Source organism: Dunckerocampus dactyliophorus, chromosome 11, assembly GCF_027744805.1.
Source record: "Dunckerocampus dactyliophorus isolate RoL2022-P2 chromosome 11, RoL_Ddac_1.1, whole genome shotgun sequence".
Classification (NCBI taxonomy): Eukaryota; Metazoa; Chordata; class Actinopteri; order Syngnathiformes; family Syngnathidae; genus Dunckerocampus; species Dunckerocampus dactyliophorus.
Window position 1 is genome coordinate 11,887,141 of NC_072829.1, and position 20,161 is coordinate 11,907,301.

The window sequence follows — 20,161 nt, forward strand, 5'->3', positions numbered from 1 at the left end:
TTATCATATACTGTATGTAATTTCTGTGTTATGTTCATTGTCTGCAGTACTGGCGAGTTCTTGTCTGTAGCAGCCATGGACACCTTTCTACGTTCAGTTCAGCCAGAGGTCAATGACCTTTTTGTCCTCAGTCTTGTTCTGATCAACTTGTTAGCGTGGATGGACCTCTTCATTACACAGGTCAAGTTCTACTCCTCTACATTTGGTTGTCTGTCTGTCGGGATATTTTATACTGTATATACCCTCCTGATCAAAATCAGTTGAAAAATTGCAAGAATTTACATTTTGCACTGTTTAATCTTAAGGGGGATCTAACTAGAGCTTCAAAATGCAAAAAGAAGAAATGGGAGTGAGACAAAAAAACATTTTGAGTAAGCAATTTATTGCAAACAAGCATTAAAATGAAATAGGCTCATCAGCTGATCAAAAGTTTAATATCACAGCCTATAAAAGCCAAAATCTTGACAAAAATGTGGATTCAATGTCATTTTCTGTTATGTATTCACACTGTCATGATCTCTTGATAGCAAAGGCAAAAAGGTTTCTCCCTTTGAACGCAGTCGGATTGTTGAGCTGCGTAAGCAAGACCTCTTGCAGCGTGCCATTGCTGCAGAGATTGGACGCAGTAAGACAGTTATTTGAAACTTCTTCAAACATCCTGATGGGTGTGTCTTTGGCCGTGAGCTGGAGGATCCGATTGGCTGTCCGTCAAGACACAGGACCATCCTCGTCCAATAACCATCAGACGGTATCTGCAAGTGAAGGGTTTTAAGAAAACCCTTGTCTTCATGTCTCCTTGAATGCCACAAAATTGCCTGTTTGGAATTTGCACAAGAGCACCACACAAGTTTTATTCTCTGTTGAAAAAAAAAAAAAAAAAAAAAAGAAACCTTGACGGCCCTGATGGCTTCCAATGTTACTGGCCTGACGAGGTGATCCCACTTGAGATGTTTTCCACACAGCACAGTGGAGGGGGCGCCATAATGAACCTCCAGTGGAATAATGGATCTTCAGGTTGTACAGGGGCGCCAAACAGCAGCCAGCTATGTGGAGATGTTGGGCATCCCTCATGACTGAAGGCTGTGTGATAATGACTGGCTTTTTCAACAGGACAACGCTGCACTTCACAATGCCCGCATTGCAGCGGAATAAGCTCACTCTTTTGGACCGTCCTGCGTGTTCTGATCTAAATCCAATTACAAATATTTGGGGATGTATGGCAAAGGAAGTTTACAAAAATGGACATCAGTTCCAGACAGGGGATAGCTTCCGTGAAGCCATCTTCACCACCTGGAGCAACATTCCCACTAACCTGGAAACACTGGCATCAAGCATACCCAAACCAATTGTTTAGATGATTAACAAGGATGGCGCAGCTACTCATTACTGAGTCCATTTTTGAACATTTTATTTCCATTTTAGGGGGGTTTCAGGGTTGTTGTTTTTTTTAGCTATAGTCTTAAACTTTTAATCACCTGATGAACAGCCTATTTCACTTTAATGCTTGTTTGCAATAAATTGCTGACTTTTTTTTTTTTTGTCTACTCCCATTTTGAAGGTCTACTTAGGAACACCATTAAGCTCCAACTGTGCAAAATGTACATTTTTGCAATTTTTCAACTGATCTTAAGATTTTGATCAGGAGTGTATGTTATACAGTGGTGTGGAAAAAGTGTTTGCCCCCTTCCTGATTTATTTTATTTTATCTTTTTGCTATTTTGTTTGTCACACTTGAATGTTTCGGATCATCAAACAAATTTAAATATTAGTCAGTGACAGCACAACTGAACACAAAATGCAATTTTTAAATGAAACGTTTTATTATTAAGGGAGGAAAAAATCCAAACTTACATGGCCCTGTGTGAAAAAGTGATTGCCCCCACCCTGTTAAAACATAACTTAACTGAGATTAATTGAGATCTGTCAGTCTGGAAAAGGTTAGAAAGCCATTTCAAAAGCTTTGGGACTCCAGCGAACCCCAGTGAGAGCCATTATTCACAAATGACGAAACCTGAAACTGTGGTGAACCTTGCCAGAAGTGGCCCTCCAACCACAATTACCCCAAGAGCACAGCGACGACTCATCCAAGAGGTTACAAAACACCCCCCAACAACATCCAAAGAACTGCAGGCCTCACTTGCCTTAGTTAAGGTCAGTGTTCATGACGCCACCATAAGAAAGACACTGGGCAAAAACGGGTTGCATGGCAGGGTTCCAAGACGAAAACCACTGCTGAACAGAAAGAACATTAAGGCTTGTCTCAATTTTGCCAGAAAAAACATCTTGATGAACTCCAAGAGCTTTGGGAAAATACTCTGAGACAAAAGTTGAACCTTTTGGAAGGTGTGTGTCCCACTACATCTGCTGTAAAAGCAACGCCGCATTTCAGAAAAAGAACATCATACCAGTAGTAAAATATGGTGGTGGCAGTGTGATGGTCTGGGGCTGTTTTGCTGCTTCAGGACCTGGAAGACTTGCTGTGATAAATGGAACCATGAATTCTGCTGTCTACCAAAAAATCCTGAAGGAGAATGTCCGGCCATCTATTGGTGACCTCAAGCTGAAACCAACTTGGGTTCTGCAGCAGGACAATGATCCAAAACACACCAGCAATTCCACCTCTGAATGACTGAAGAAAAACAAAATTGAGATATTGCTCCTCTACAGATACCTTTGGTTTGCACATGTGGACGTGTACGCTAATACAAATATGCACACATGCAGCGTGCTCTGAGTGTACTACAACTTCAACTCCACAGCTTCCATAATAGAAAGCGCTAGAAAGACTCTAAATTAGTCCCAAGAGTCAAAATAAAGACTTACCATTTAGCGATCGCTCCGCTGCACATGATAGAGTGCAGATGAGAAAAGCAGAAATGTTACACCGTCGTCAGTTTTACTGTACTTTTTGCATGCTTATTGCACGATCCCTCAACACTTTCAACATCTAAGAATTGTGCTGTGTGATAAAATGGTACATTTTAGAGTGGGCTTTTCCTGTGGCCGGACCTGTGCAATTATATGCCACACCTGTGAGGTGGTTGGATTGTCTCAGCAAAGGAGAAGTGCTCACTAACACAGATGTAGACACATAAGTCAACAATCTTTAAGGGAAATAAACCTTTCGTGCACATAGAGAAAGTTTTAATCTTGAGTTCAAAGATGGGAGCAAAAAACAAAAGTGAAATTACAAAACTCTCACAGTATACATAGCTGCTAGGTCGCTGGTCGTCTGAAAGTGACAGTAATAACTCAGCGGTGTGGTGGTCTTATTATTAACATAGAAAGGTTGCTAGTACTTTGGCTTTTATGTTTGTGTAACTGTTTCATTTCAACTAAATTCAGTTTTTGAGTTTAGTGTTTTATTACTGTATTTCATATGCTTTGTGAGTTCTGTGTACAGTGTAACTTTATTTCACTAATTTAATTTAGCTATAATTTAAGTGTAAGAGCCGACTTACATCAAAGCTCAACTTACATCACATTCTAGGAACGGAAGTCATACAGAACCCGAGGACTAACTACATAGTTTTAGTATTGCTGACGTCATATCCAGTTGCAGTCGTCTCAGGTTCAAGTAGATGGGGGCAAGACGTCATGGGAAATCAGAGCGAAAATGCAGAAATCTTTGAAATAGGATTTTGCAAAAGGTTAATCCTAAAATAGTCCATAATAAAGGGGAAACGAGTTCAAGAAACAACCAAAAATATTATACTAAAACCAAAGTTAAAATATTGTTTGAACTGGAAAATGCTATAAATCCAATTTATGACAGCAAAAAAAATGCTTGTCAGCAACAAAGCAAGACTTTAAAATATCTGCCAAGACTATAATCAACTCATCTTAACAAAAAAAGGAGGCTCGTCATTGCTTGCCATCTACCAAAATCTGAACATTTCCATTCAGTACAGTACTTACCGATGCATCAATCAGTCTAACATTTCCTTTTTCGGCCGTAAAACCTGATTCACGGTGCCTAGATGTAAACTAGATGTAAAGATGTTATGTCTCCCCATACTTTTGTAATTCTTTCATTCCTTGTGAGCGTATAAGTGAAATGTCTACTTCAATGATGATGTGAAAATAGTTTACGTCGTCAGAAAAGTCTTTTTTTCTTTTTAAGAGTTCATGCATCCACTCCATCTATTTTTGGATATATCTGGCCTGTATATCATCCCCACTCTCATGGAGTCGGAACCATTTTACTTTGGGACTTGGGAAGACCACATTGAGAAGGCAATGACTGGGGTCGTGTACGTAGAATCTTGGATAAGTGACAGCCTCTTCACCTTCAGATGTGGGGAACTCTGGTCACTCGAAGAAATGTCTGACTTCTGACCTCTCATGAGTCTCTCTACCAACTACTAGGGCTTAATCTCCAATCTAGCCCATACCCCTAGGTTTTGCGTGTTCATGAGAATCAAGTGGTGTCCCAAATATCCTTAAATCAAGGGGGCTAAGTGCTATGGGGTGCCAGCCCTAGAAACCAAGTGTTGACGGGGACCAGACTGAAGAATGAAGGGGAAGGCCGAGTTTACTCGGATACCACACTCCAGCTGAAAGGACGACGGAGCGGAGACCGAAAGAAGCATATAAATGTAAGTAATTAAGCATAATTATTGATTTTCACAGTAATGTCACTCATGTTTGATTCGATATTCAATCATTTGCTAATCCACGTAAATGTTTGCCATGTTTTGAATTGTTGGTTGTCGCGAGGCGGGTAACACCGATATATAATTTTACTGCAATCTACTGCATTTCATGAATGATTGGGATGAGCCGGATACTCGTCTAAAACAAGTATCCGTTACGGATAATGCATTTTTGCCGAGTACGAACATGAAACGAGTACAGCTTGTCATTATTCGTAATTGTGATGAAGGATTAATTGACTAATTGATTGGCCAGTCACACACAGCGACTGTCCGTCCCTAGAAAGGCTCCCTACAGCCAGAGAGAGGAGTACGCGGTGCATTTAACAAAACAGAGTTGAAAACGGCTAGTGTCGCGTTGGTCACTGCCTCCACTCCGGACGGGGGTTTTTTTCCGTCTGCTTGCTTCTAATTTGGCTGGTGATATAAAGTCAGTTGGAAAACTTTGCTCGTAGTACTGAATGCGGTAGTTTTTTAGGAAACTACAGTGAACAAGGCTGATTATTTCCCTGTTTGCCATTACTGGATGTTTGCATGACTCAACAACTTCACACAGATCATTAAAAAATAATTAAATGTCTTACAGATCATACACACACACACACAGAGTACACATACAGTTGAATAATAAACAATAAATACATGTATAGCAACTTCTCATTAATCCATGTCAATTTCAGACTGAAAATAATGTCCCAATTTAAGCCCCTCCCATTTTCCGTTAAACCACACCCACTGCTGGTTTATGCCCTGCCCACTCCAAGTACAGACAGGGATACAGATAATGGTCTACTCGCTCATCCCTAATAAGTGATTAGACTGTAGCGACCACATTAGCCTGTTAATTGTATGTTGTATTTTAAAATTGCTTGCTAGCATTTATATTACTGTACTGGACTGAGATGTTTATTGTATTAAGCATACAGTATTGATGGTCAGGAAGTCAGCTGCATAAAACTAGTGATGCTCCGATCGATTGGCCACCGATCAATATCAGACGATTTCCTTAAAAAACACATGATTGGTGCATGCTGATAAACGTTGCCTCACAGTTTTCACTGCATCCTGTGTTGAAACAGGGAGGTGACGTCGAAGTTTCATTTTTGTCCAGTTTTAAGTGTTTTTCAATAAAAAAAAAATGTGAAAAATCAGATACTTATAATTCCGACACCACCTTTCTTCCACAAACAATGCTGTCCTTTCATCCCTTCCTAAAAGATTCAGTCATTTAGCCTTGAACAAATAAACAAGGCACAACAGCCACCTTGGTTTCAAGCGGGTCCATGACTATCATTACATCTGAATGGGATGCTATCGAAGGTGATACCACCCAAACGACCATCGTTGGCAGGCAGAGGCCCCACTCCATTGTATCCTCATGATCATCATTTGACACCACTAAAGGGCCAACCATTAATGTCTGGAACTGCCTACTCCTTTTAAAGGATATATAGATTGGATCTTGCACTCTGTCTCAGAGCTTTCCCATCTAGTCTGACTAGTGTGTGTCCCATCTAGTTTTTGAGCATGAACTAATTAAACTTCCTCGGATGAGAGGCCAAACGTCTTCTATGACAACCTGAACATTCCAGTTGCAATTGATTAAATGCCTTGAGAATACAATGACCTGGATGAATGACAATATTCACAGGCATACTATGATTATTGTATTTACAATGAGTTAATAGTTGCACCCCATTAATAATGTATATGTATCATTCTCGCAGGAGATGCAAATGATGAGCCAACTGAAGTCAGCCCTCTGCTACATCACACAGCATTCCAGGACCATTCAAAAGCTGCAAACCCATTATGCACAAGTAAAATGCAACAAAATGCCATTCTGTGCTTTCTTACAAAAGAATCTGAGAGAGAGCTTCAACGACAGGAGGAGACCGAGGCCAAAACAAGGAGGTTTTTAAACCTCGAAATAATGCTTGATTAGGTTTATAATTTGTTGATGTTCATTAAGTTTGTTATATTGTTATTTCTATTTTGATACATTTTCTTTTTTTATAAATGTTGTTACAGTGCTGGTTGTAAGCTGTTTATTAGAGTTGTTTGTTGATTTGCAATAAATGTCACAGTTTGTAAATATCTTTTTTTTTTTTAAGTGTTCAGCGGTTAGGCTATATAACATTGAGATAATGTAGAAATATATGCATCTTACTTTATGGCGAGAAATATTTATTATGAACTATAAAATGATCTCATCTGCCTATGTCACAGCCAGGAAGCGGTGATGGGTAATGACGTAATGAGAATCAAGTGGTGTCCCATTTCTTAGTGGTTTCTTCTCCTTGGCCCACGGTTTTAAGGGGTATGGGTTAAACAAAGGGGCAAGGCTTAGGGGTGGAATTGGGATTCAGCCTAAGTCACATTGTGCTTAAAGTTCAAATATTTCACGTCACACTTCTGATTGAACAGCTTATATTATTGGCATGAAAATTGTGATTTAAATTTTTATGATTACAAGTTTCATTGGTTCATTGACTCCCAACCACATACACATACAGTGCCAAATGAACTACTGGTGCGTAACCCACACCCACCCCACACACGTAACACAACTCAACATTGACTCAACATTCCCCACATCAGCATGGATTGGAACATTGTATACTTATTGTAAAATGCAGAGAGTAGAGATCAATATTTTTTGTACTCAATGACCAGTGTCCATTTTAAATATATTTAATTTTCCATCTTTTTTTCCACATTTTCTTGGACAGGGAGCAACAGTGAAACGGTTTGTGGTTCTTATCCGAACACTTGGAACCTACAACTCCATCCTGCTGTTGTCTTGGCTTCCAATTCTGGTAGGAAGTGTTCCATTTTCTGCTAAAAATATCATGAATTGACCAACACTCACAATGCACCATACTTATCTGTAGGAGTGGGTATTTGCAAGGACTTTACAATACGATATGCATCGCCATACATTATTGCCATATTGTGATTTTGCCAGTATATTGCAATATTCTACATGGTTCACTGAGAAATTTAAAATGCAGCTTAAAGTACACGTTGTATGTATGTACGTAGATCAGATCACAGTCATTGGACAAGTTGAGTCAAAAAACATGTACCGTACTTTCACGACCATAAAGCGCACCGTATTAAAAGGCGCAGTCTCAGCTACAGGTGGTATTTTTGTATTTAATACATACACAAGGCGCACAGTGCTATTGGGCGCAGGTATGCACGGTAACACCTACCGGCTTAACAAGCCCACTTGAATTCAGGATGGTCATCACTCAACACAACAGTCTAAGTCATGGTGCTAAAAACATCACACAGCAACGCAAACACAGACAAGACATTACCTCTATTTTTGCAGAACAATAACTAACAACTATAGCTCAAACATTTAACTTTAAGAGCATTTGCACCAAAACACTACCGCAAGGCACTGGGGAACAGGAAGTGCTCCCCAGCGACGCGACAATACGCTAGCATGCTTGCTATTGTATATTTTTAAAAAGCCAGAGAGCAAAACTGAGTTGGGTTGTACTTTATTGAAGTATTTAACAATGTACTCACATTATTTTTTATCAATCCTCATTCACAAATCCATCAAAGTCCTCATCTTTTATATCCCGAATGAAGAGCAGGGCAAGTTCTCCATCAAACACGCCAGGTTCCCTGTCGTCATTGTCAATCCGTCTCGTTGCCGTGCGGCGCCTCAGAAATGATGCTGGCTTTTGTGAAAGCTCGAACAGTGCATCAGACACGTTAGCCCAAGCATCCACAATCCATTAGTGAAGCTGTGTTTGCTAGCTGTCATCCATTGCTCCCACGCCGCTCGCATTTCACTTTAAACGCCGTGTTTACACCGATGTCCAGCGGTTTGAGTTCCTTCATCAAGCCTCCCGGAATTATGTTAAGCTCCAAGTTCATTTGCTGCACTTGGTTTTTCACAGCGGCTGTAGTGACGCGTATGTAAATAAAACATCCGGTCTCTTTCCGTACACGTCACTCAGCCATTTTCTCCTCGTCCTTTTAGCCCGTTTGATTGGTCCGGCAAACATTTCTTAAGGCAGCGTCTTCCTCTTAAAAATCACCACAGGTAGCAGTTTCTGTTACCATGGCAACCAAGCACAACAGTAAAAGCCGACTTCTCGTGCCCCGTTGTGGTATCGCTGTTGGAAATAATGTAGTTCTACTGGAGCCACATACCGCCAGGAAACATTTTCAATTGGATTAACAATGTTTATTTTGCCACAATTGGGTTTGCCATGGTTCTAGACAAGAACAGAAAATAACATTCAGTCATATAAAGTATCAAAAGGTATTACATTTCAAATCAACTGAGTCATATTAGAGCAAATGAATGAAACAACAAATAAAGTATCACGTCAGCACATTGTAGATGTCACTTACATTGATGTGGTTTCAATAGACGCATGGCATTTCTTTGGAACCAAGGACAAAAGGATGATTGTTTGTTTGGATGGCCCCTTTATAGGAGGCATCCCAGGAAGTGGGCGGGTCCCACTGAGGCTGGTGCTGGGGATCTAAATGTTCAGTGCCTCCCTCTGGAGAGGAGGGCAAGTGCAGGGAATGAGTTTATTTCTGACAGCCGCTCCTGGATTTGTGCAGCAAATACATGTCCATTAGGTGTCCATTTCAGGGAGAGGGATTAACTTGGAGACAGGGTGTAGGTATTCGTTGCCTTCGATTGCCACTGTGACACTGCGAACATTACCATCCTTCCCAGGGGGAGTTTTGATTATTCTTCCAACAGGCCAGGATGCTCAGGGATATCGTGGATCCATGACCATCACCACCTGACCGGTGTCCAGGTTCTCCTGGTCACTTCCCCATTTATGCCTGGTTTGAAGGTTGGGGAGATAGCAGTGAAGGAAGGCAGTCCAGAAATGATCAGCCAAGATCTGGCTGCGACGCCATTTCCGTCTGCTGAGGAGGTCACTTTCACAGTAGATAGCCTGAGGAAGAGAAGCATCTGGCCGCCCCATGAGCAACATATTTGGTGTGACCGGGTCCGGGTCAGCAAGGTCAGAGGAGACATATCCCAGAGGTTTTGAATTCAAGATACCCTCCACCTCCACTAAGACTGTGTGCATGACAGTTTCTGATGTTGTTTGACTTCCTACAGCAGCACTGAGGGCCATCTTGATGGATTTGATCTCCCGTTCCCAGCTCCCACCGAAATGTGGGGCAGAGGGAGGATTGAACTTGAAATTTACTTGTGAGTGAGCTAATTGTTCTTGCACATCAGGTGCCATGGCCTGGAAAGCACTTTGTAGCTCTGCCTCTCCTGCTTTGAAATTGGTTCCACAATCAGAAAGGAGTTTGAAGGGTTTTCCTCAAGGTGAGACAAATCTCCTGAAGGCCATGAGGAATGTGTCTGCATCCATATGATCAAGCAGCTCAATGTGAATGCAGTGTGTTAGGCATTTGAAAAGAATACCCCACCTTTTCTCTATGCGTCGGCCAATTTTCACTGTGAAAGGCCCAAAACAGTCCATTTCTGTGGACCAGAAGGGCGGTTTGTAGAGCCTGAGACAGGCCGGAGGAAGGTCTGCCATTTTGGGAATGATTGGATTGGCTCTCCGTTGCCGACAGTCTTGACACTGGTATTGATGTTGCCGTATTGCTTGGCGGCCATGCAGGATCCAATACCTACGTCTCATTTCTGCCAGGACACGTTCAGGACGTGGGTGGAGGAGTTTTTCGTCATAGTGTTTGATAAGGAGTTTGGTTATGGGATGTTTTGGAGCTAGTATTATTGGATGGATATTGTCGTGTTCAAGACTGTCTGCTCTCCGGAGCCGAGCTCCAACTCTGATGAGTCCAAGATCTGAATCATATTCAGGAGAGAGGGGGAGCAGTTTACTGCTCTTTGATATGAGTTTATCATCTTTAAGGGCATTGAACTCCTCAGGGAAACTCTCAGATTGGGCATTTGTAGAATATGCCTTTCGGCGTTTATGAATCTTTGTGCTGCATTTGGACTTTGATCTGCCGCCCCATCAAGCAGTGTTACTGTCTCTTTCATCAATTCCTCCCAGCTGCCATGCTTTCTCAGGTCAGGGCTGTTCGTCTCACTTGATGCTGTTCCACAGAACATGGATTTTCAGAGCTCCTCAACTGGCTCTGTTGAAGCTGGCAGACATGGATTGGCAGGCCAGCAGTCAGGAGCCAAGAAGAGGAAAACAGGGCCTTGACTCCATCTGTTGTGCTGAGAGAGTTCTAGGAGGGTTTTGCTGCGTGTCAGGTCATCAGCTGGGTTGTTCTTTGAATCAACATATCTCTAGCTCTTTGCATCAGTCAGAGTCTGAATCTCAGCTACTCTTGTACCAACAAACACCTTAAAGTGGCAGGAGTCAGATGTGAGCCACAACAGAACTGTTGTTGAATCAGTCCAAAGGGTGACTGATTGTAAGAGAATGGTGAGTTCAGAGCTGAGAAGATTGGCCAACTGGGCACCAGAGAGGGCTGCACATAGCTCAAGGCGAGGGATAGATAGTTGGCGCTTGGGGGCTATGCGAGACCTGGCCATGATGAAGCTGACATGGGTGTTTATCTGTGCTCTGAAGGTATGCGACAGCTCCATACACACGTTCTGAGGCGTCACAGAATACATGCAGATGATAGTCTGAAGTGGCTGCATCAATAAACGGGGGAAGATAACAGCGAGGGAAGAGAATGTCAGGGAGATTCTGGAGCTCCATTTCCCAGGTTTGCCATTCCTCCAACAAGTTCTCATTTTTGATGATGTTGTCCCATCCTTTCTCCTGTTTACATAGGTCCTGCACCAAGATTTTTGCACGGGTTGTGAATGGGGTCAGAAAGCCCAGAGGATCATATTGGCTGGTCAGCACTTTGTAGATGTTCCTCATTGTAGGCTGATGGTAGGGAACTGACCTGTTCTTGTAAACCAGCATGTCTGTGGAGCAGTTCCATTGGAGGCCAAGTGTCAGCTCTTTGGGGTCTCCATGCTCTGAGAGCCACAGCTCAGTAGCTTTGGACTTGGCCTCTGGGGGGAGATGTTGAATTGTCTAATGTGAAATCCTCCCTTAGCCAGCAGGGTTCTCATTTTGTCAATGAGGGACTTGGCCTCGTCAGGGGAAGGGAAGCTCTGGAGGCAATTGTTTACATAAAAGCAATGGACAGATTTTAAGACCTCCTCATTGCCTTCAGAGTGATTTTGGATGTGTGTCTGAACTGCATAGGTGGCAATGCATTCAAGATTCAAGAGTTTTATTGTCATATGCATAGTAAAACAGGCAGTTATACAATGCAATGAAATTCTTATTCTGTTCATTCTCCCAAGAAAAGAAAGAAAATACAAGAAAGAATAAGAACATAAACATATATACCAATAAATTAAGCAACAACAACAGAAGAGACATTAATACAAATAAATAATAACATGCTATGAGTGTGTGCGTGTGTTGCGTGCAGCGTGTGTGAGTGCTTCGTTGAGAAGCCTGATGGCCTGCGGGTAAAAGCTGTTTGCCAGCCTTGTGGTCCTGGACTTCAAACTCCTGTAGCCTCTGCCTGACGGTAGGAGTGTGAATAATGAGTGTTGTGGATGTGTGCTGTCCTTGATGAGGTTGTTTGTTCTTCGTAGGACTCTAGTCCGCCAGGAGAGAGGGGCCAAGGACAGGGCCAGGCAAGAGAAATTTGTTCAGGGATAGTCCCATGTACTCAAAGGAGCAGTCAACCACAACTCGGGGTTTGTTGTTGTGTTCAACCATGTGATGTGGGAAGTACCAGGTTTCAGCTGGTTGGTCTACCTGCTCACTGGGAATTTTGTTGACAAATCCAGACTGTACAAGCTTATCCAGCTCTTCTTGGTACTGACCAGACATTTTGGGATCTTTGGACAGTCTCTCTGTAGCACAGAGACATGGTAGGACAGCTTCCTTTGGAGCATGAAGGACTGGAATGTTGGGAGCTCTGAGTAAAGGAGTGGCATTGCGCATTACACCGTCTACATCTACTCTGACTGTCTTAAGCTGGAGGACTTCAAGAGCCTGTTTGTCTTGTTTTGATCTTGTGACAGTTTTATCATTGATGTGGGGCAAGGTGTCAATCTGCCATAGTCTCTCTACATTCTTGAGCAGTTCACTCTTAAAGCAGGTAAGGGTGTAAGATATAGACATTTGCTGGGTTTGGACTAAGCTAGCTGGGCCTTGGAGAGTCCACACTATTCTGGTCTGTATGGCTACTGGACCACCACAGAGTCCCATAATCACTGGCTCTAGGGGTGTAATGAGATGGGCATAGTCTGAACCAATAAGAACAAGAGGGCATACGTGGTCAATACGTTCTAATGGGATACTGGGATACTGATCTTGTAGCTGTTTCACAGGGTATGTGTGCTCAGACAGTCCAAGGTTCTCAGTAGTGAATGCTCGACTGATGCCATGGATTTTGTCTGGTTGTTTGATAGGGGAAATGCCAAATGACACAGATGCTCCATCCAGTTGCACTACATCCTGTCTCACAGTGCGTAGGGAGATGGTTTCAGATTGGGTGTTGAGACGCAAGCACTGGACAACCTCAGGGAGCACAATAGATCTGTCTGCGCCATCATCAAGGATTGCATGGGTTGCAAGAGTCCTTCCCCCATTGTGAAGACATACATTAACAACTTTTAGCATGACCTTGTGGCAGCGGTTAGGATGATCCATGTACAGGAGCTCTGATGAAGAGGAAGCTACCATATATGTGGTTGTCTTGTTAGCATTAACGTCATGGAGAACAGTTAAGTGGAGCTGCTGTCACACATTACAGGGCTTCTTCAATGTGCATCTGTCTGCCTTGTGCATTCTCCCACACCAGTTACACCTATCCTTCTCTTTGGTCCATTTCAAAATGTCACTCTTAGGGAGTTTCGTGAACTGTACACATGCACCTAGGAAATGGTCTCTGATATTACAGTAGGGACAGTAAGGCTTAGGTAGGTTAGTATTTGCCAGTTCTTTAGTGGGAGGTCTTGGTGTGTGATCTGGCTGAGGCAGATGGACTGTTTGGTGGACTGGCGTTCCTTGACAGGACGTTGCCTCTCCTGTTTGTGGAGTTCAACGGCTCGCTCAGAGATGCATTTGGCTCTTGACTTTGACTGGAGCCAAATGGAAAGGTCATGAATGGAGTAGGTTTGGTTCGCCTGTCCAGTCAAAATGCCACGGTTGATACAGTACTCTACAAATGAGTCTCTATACTGTACACGGAGCTTGCTGAGGAGTCTATCAACATGAGAGCCACATTTTATCTCTGACCCGTTGGGGCCCTCTAAGGACAGCAGCATACCCACTAGAGAATGGACAGATAGGGAAAAATTATCAAAGGCCTCTACGTCACTTATGCGTATTACTGGGGAGTTCAGTATTGCCCCCATCTCACTCTGTACCAGTAGTCTGGGTTGACCAAATCTCTCTTGAAGTGCTAGGAGGGTGGTGGAGTATGGTCTTTGGTCATGCATGCTGGATGTTGAACATGCTCCAAGAGGATCTGATATTTATACTGCTCAGTGAGATGGGGGTGATTGTCAAGGAGATTATCTTCAGGAGGGCGAAATCACTTTCTCGTCCACTCATAAATATGGGAAGGGAAGGCCTTGGGATTCCATAGGCTGACCCTATGACCAGATCTATGATGTTGGTGGTCTGAACTGGTGAAGCCTGTGAGTAAACTGGCAGCTGCCGGGTTGATGTAGCTGTTATTGGAGTGTGGATAAATGACTAGAATGACTAGGAAGGGATGATGGTGATATATGGGATGATACATGGTGGCTGGGAAAGGTGACTTGGGCAGATACTTGGGGAGTGGACCATCGTTCAAAGGCAAAGGAGGGACCTGAAGAGGGCCTGAACTTGGCTGTATTGACTGAGAGATGGGGAGTTGAACTGAATGAGAGATTGGAGGTGATGCTGGAGGAATGGAGAATTGAACTGAATGAGACATGGGGGGTTGAGGTGCCTGAGGCCTGTGGAGTTGAGGTTGAAGCATGGAGAGTGGAGATGGCTGAGACATGAGCGTCCTTTGAGGGGCAGGAATGCCTATCCTGGGTGGAGGGAGAACATAAAGGGAAGAGTTGGCTACATCTCCATTAGAAGACTAGGGGATAGAAACAGTTCCAACCAGGTGATCTTTAGAGACTTCGGGAGTATTCTGGATGGTGAAACTAGTAATGAGCTTTGCTGTCTCTAGCTCCCTTTCCTTCATACGAATACGCCTGTCTAGGTCTCTGTCTAATAAGTCCCTCCCTTTCCCTGTTTGCTTCTTCCTGCATTCTCTGCGCATCTCTGGCCTTCATATCTATTAATGCACATTTCTCATCTAGTTCTTCTTCCTCCTGCCTTTGTTTCCTAAGCTCCTCCAACTCATCTTGCTTTGCCTTTTCTCCAAGGATGCAGTGCTGGGTGTCGCTCAACCTAGAGGTATGACTGTCACTCGACCTGCTGCTATGCTTGCTACCTGGATAGCTTAGGAGCTGACCTAGGGTCATATAGTTCCTCTGGGAACTATATGAACCATGGGATTTAGTGGATGCCGTCTGTGCCGGCGGGGGATATCCTAAGCGGTCAGGGGGGCGCGTATTTCTTTTAGGTCTGGCCCCTAGGTTATGGGTGATCTTTGGCTGAATTGACTTGGTTGGGAGTTCAGCCAATGGTTGCTGGTGCTCAACCGGTGGGTGTGGTAATATTGGATCAGGCGCAGATGAAGATGGTTTGTTTGAGGGGGCAATTGGAGACCCCTCCAACCTCTTTGATTTGGGCAGCCCTGGCTATGGTGGTTACTCCTTCGGCTCCACCAGCATCGGGCTTGGGTAAATTTGCTTCACTCTGAAGCTTGTCCTCTTTATCCATCTTGGAAGTGCCTGAGATAGTGCTTGAACTCATGGACTCACCAGGTGGCTTCTAGGGTTTGGCTAATTAGCAATTTAGGTCACTGGGGAATGTGGCTCAGCATCCGGCTCGAAGGACCATTTGTTGGAAATAATGTAGTTCTACTGGAGCTACATACATAAATGTTCAGTGCCTCCCTCTGGAGAGGAGGGCAAGTGCAGGGAATGAGTTTATTTCTGACAATCGCTGTATTGCTTCTCTACAGTATGGTTCACCAGGACGTCGAAAGTGAGTGGCACGTCGTCCATGTTGGTGATGTAGTTGGGTAGTAGTCTGCAATGTTTTCACTGCAGTAGGAGGGGAAGATGGCCAGCTTTCCTTGTAATCCGCTTGATTTACAAGTAGTCCTTGCCAGGATGGATAGATGGCGCCATTTCATAAAATATACTTATAGAACTACTGGGGCGTGCCTTTAGCGTCCTCAGTCACGTCCACCTTTCCTCTACTGTATATAAGCAGCATGTAGGCAGGAGACGCTCCCAGTCAGTCGAGCGGCGCGCTCATAAAAGTCACACAGCAACACTTACAGATTTTGGAACTCGGTACACACATACGGCACTCCGCATTATAAGGCGCCCCGGCCATTTTGGACAAAATTTAAGACTTAAGTGCGCCTTATGGTCGTGAAAATACGGTAATTGTGATTTTATGCTCTCTATACTTGGCATTATGAAATGTCCTAACTGATCTTTTTTGTAGCATGGTTAGCAAGTGGGGTGGGGGGCAAGCATAAGCTACGGCCGCTTACACGTTATGTATGTTTCAAGATTCAAGAGTTTTTATTGTCATATGCAAAGTAAAACAGGTAAAACAAGAACATCAGAAACATAAATACCAATAAATTAAGCAACAACAACAGAAGAGACATTAATACAAATAAATAAATAGTGCTATGAGTGTGTGGCGTGTGTGAGTGCTTCGTTGAGAAGCCTGATGGCCTGTGGGTAAAAGCTGTTCGCCAGTCTTGTGGTTTGTGCAATAGTTTGAAGATTAAAGCGAATAACAGTGCATGTTCTAACTTTCTAACAGGCAGGCCCCAGTCAGTCAGAGTCCACAATCGCACATCCAGCTCAAGAATTGTGAGCACTGGGACCCCACAGGGGTGTGTGCTGAGTCCGCTCCTCTACACGCTCTTCACCTATGATTGCGTGGCCTCCCAGAACAACACCAGCATCATTAAATTTGCAGATGACACTACAGTCATTGGCCTGATCACTGGTGGTGTTGAAACATCATACAGAAGAGAGGTGGCGGACCTCATAGCTTGGTGTCGTGATAACAATCTCCTTCTCAATACAGATAAGACTAAAGAGATGATCATCGACCCAAGAACAAGGGAAAAGGAGCCGCATAAACCCCTGTTTATTGATGAGACTGAGGTGGAGAGGGTGAAAACCTTCAAGTTCCTTGGCACACACATCAGCGAGGACCTCACCTGGTCTCACAACACCCAACAAATTCTGAAGAAGTCCCCAAAGGAGACTGTACTTCCTGAGAAGACTGAGGAAATTTGGCATCTCCACCACAATCCTGAGTTGCTTCTACAGATGCACTATCGAAAGTGTCCGTACCGCCTTCATCACTGTTTGGTACGGTAACTGTACAACACGTGATAGGAAGGCACTCCAGCGGGTGATCAAGACCTCACAGAACATTGTTGGGGCAGCCCTCCCCTCACTGCAAGACATTTATAAAACTAGAGTCCTACGAAGAACAAACAACCTCATCAAGGACAGCACACATCCACAACACTCATTATTCACACTCCTACCGTCAGGCAGACGCTACAGGAGTTTGAAGTCCAGGACCACAAGGCTGGCAAACAGCTTTTACCCACAGGCCATCAGGCTTCTCAACGAAGCACTCACACACGCAACACACGCGCACACTCATAGCACTTTATTTATTTATTTATTTGTACTATTTATCTGTATTAATGTCTCTTCTGTTGTTGTTGCTTAATTTATTGGTACATACATTTCTTATGTTCTTATTCTTTTTCTTGTGTTTTCTTCCTTGGGAGAATGAACAGAATAAGAATTTAATTTCATAGTATAACTGCCTGTTTTACTGTGCATATGACAATAAAACACTTGAATCTTGAATCTTGAATGTTGTTGAAATGATTTGCTCCAGTTGTGAGTGTACATGGTGTGATGCATGAAGACATAAAATAGTTTAAAACAAGCTGATGGAAAAGCAGTGAAAGCTGTCCTTCAGTGTCAGACATAATGTATTTTTGCGTTCTTACTAAGACTGTCAAAGTTAACGCATTAATAACGGGTTAACGGAACTTTCCTTTAACTGCACACATTTTTTTGACTCGCGATTAACACGTCCTGTTTCACCCTCGGCCCATTGAGGAAATGCAGCGGCACAGCAGCTGATGTGAAGCCAGAAGCGGGAACAAATATTGATCAGAAATGGGCAAACAAAAGACTATTTTGAATGTTAAGTTTAGCTTCACAGCCCTGGCAGATGCTTCTCTCGACAGGAGAAGTTACTGGTGCATTGCAGGTATTTTTTTGTCATTTACACAGTGGCACACTAGTGTCCCAACTAACAGGTGTTTTTTTTTTAGATGCGAGGCATCTCTTGGCTGAGTTTTACTTTGAACTGCTTGCTAAAATTTGGGCTGGATGCTACTAGTTACGGGCATGCATAGCCGAGGACAGCTATTTGGGGGCTTGTGTCAGTGACAATGGATCTAAATAGCATTAGCTCTTGCTAGCGTTAGTAGCGCGCTACCTGGTAATCGGGAAAGATTTTAAAGACACACGTACCATACGTACATCATAGCGATCGGATTGATCTTATTATGTATTGTGCAAAACTATGACAGTAACAACATCAAATCTCCAGCACTAAATGAGCCACCATCTGCCAGTATGAGCCTGTTTTTTTCAGAGAGGTGCACCAACAAATATGTACATTAACACGTAATAAGGTCATCAAATCTTACCTTTATGCATTCCCACATAGTATCAGCATTTGGACCAAATATGAGGTGAAAGAAAAACCAGATAACCACAGTAAAGTAGTCTTACCTGTACATTGTGTACATTGTGCATTGTGGGGGAAGATGCACTGTAAACTGGAGCGTGTCCATACTCGTCTCCACTCGACGAGAGCGACAGGCTTAGCAAATACATATACATATTTGAAAGGTTTTCACATGCGAGCACAGCACATGTGTGCGGCTTTTTTCCTCTGATTTTACATTTGACTTCGAGTTAGTAATACACATGTTTGCCTCCCCCATCTCTTTGAGGCGGAGCCGACAATAACCAGTTATGATGTCACATGAAACCCAGCAATTTCTCACTTACCAATGCTTTGCTCTCCCCACCCAGGCTCTCCTCCAGCTATCCTACCTGGAAAGTCTGTACGGGTACAGTCTGAAGCTGCTTCGTTATGCTGACACCACCACTCTCGCCAGCCTGGTGAGAACTGACTGGACTTTCTATTCATCACACCCAGCTCTGTTCTTATCTACCTACTTGGCTCATGGCCTGCTGGTTGATTACTTTGAGAAAAAGCGTCGCTGTGGCAACAGAACCCAAGAGGACAGTAGCACGAACTTGGAGTGGCTGGCCAGTTTGTGGGAATGGTACACGTCCTATCTGCTCCACCCAATCGCATCGCTCCAACAAGTGCCGTTAGACTGGGAGGATGACCCCAACCTTCTTTTTGAACGTTTGGCTTTCCCTGATCTGTGGCTTCGTCCATTAGTGAGCGTTGATTACATTAAAGCTTTACCGACCTGGAAGTTTAGATGTTGTGGTGCAGACCCACCTGATGGGAAGCTGGAAGAAGACACAGACAACAACCAGCTAACTGATCGCCTTCCATACAGACCTCCACAAAGCAGCAAACGGCAGGAGAGCACATACAATCATGATGGCAATATGCAGTCTGCCTGCAGAAATGTGGAGTTGCCGTGTACCGCGGAGGCATTGTTGCGCTCCGGTCACCTTGGCGACACAGACTCCCCATTAATTGATGGCATGTTGGAACAGGGGCGCCAAACCAAGGAAAGCATCTCTCAACATGAGCAGAGTGACTGGTCCGCTTGGCCATGCAACATGCTGCAGTGCTCAGAGTGTGTGGTGTGCTTGGAGAACTTTGTGAGTGAAGAATTACTGATGGGTCTCCCCTGCGGCCATGCCTTCCATCAGCAGTGCATTGTGGTGTGGTTAGCTGCTGGTCGACACTGTTGTCCAGTGTGTCGCTGGCCCAGCTGTAAAAAGAAAGAGCAGCCACTTGTGCATAGAAGTCATAGTGCGGACATTTAATAACCTTCCTGATGTCCACATCTTCTCTTTAGAGTCCTGCCTTTTGGGTTCACAACTCACTAGTGGTGAAGGTGCTCACCTTCACCACTAGTGAGATGGGAGAGATGACAAAGCTAACTTTTTCTGTCAGTGTGATCCCTAACTGCTGTTATGGAAAAAAATCAGTCTGCTGTTTCCATTTCTGTGCTGAAGATCATAATCCATCCGCGAATAAAAGTGTAACAGCCAGTCGTCACAGTGTCTCTTTTTAGTTAGTAGTAGGAGTAGCAAAGGAATACCATATTCATACTCATGCTGGGAACAGTTTGCCATTTTATCAGATGATGCT

At 43.6% G+C, this 20,161-nt stretch overlaps 1 protein-coding gene across 4 annotated transcripts in view; it reads left to right on the forward strand.

The window, feature by feature from the left end:
- The window catches only part of rnf103 (ring finger protein 103), a 57,303-nt gene extending 37,240 nt beyond the window's left edge, over positions 1 to 20,063 (forward strand). The window contains exons 5-7 of one of the 4 annotated variants that reach the window (XM_054791287.1): positions 48 to 180; positions 7,388 to 7,474; positions 18,892 to 20,063. In XM_054791287.1, coding sequence (XP_054647262.1) covers positions 48 to 180; positions 7,388 to 7,474; positions 18,892 to 19,833 — 1,162 coding nt within the window. In that variant the 3' untranslated portion in view covers positions 19,834 to 20,063. The other 3 variants (XR_008572815.1, XM_054791288.1, XM_054791289.1) reach the window with 3 other exon arrangements.
- Positions 20,064 to 20,161: the final 98 nt, after the last annotated feature.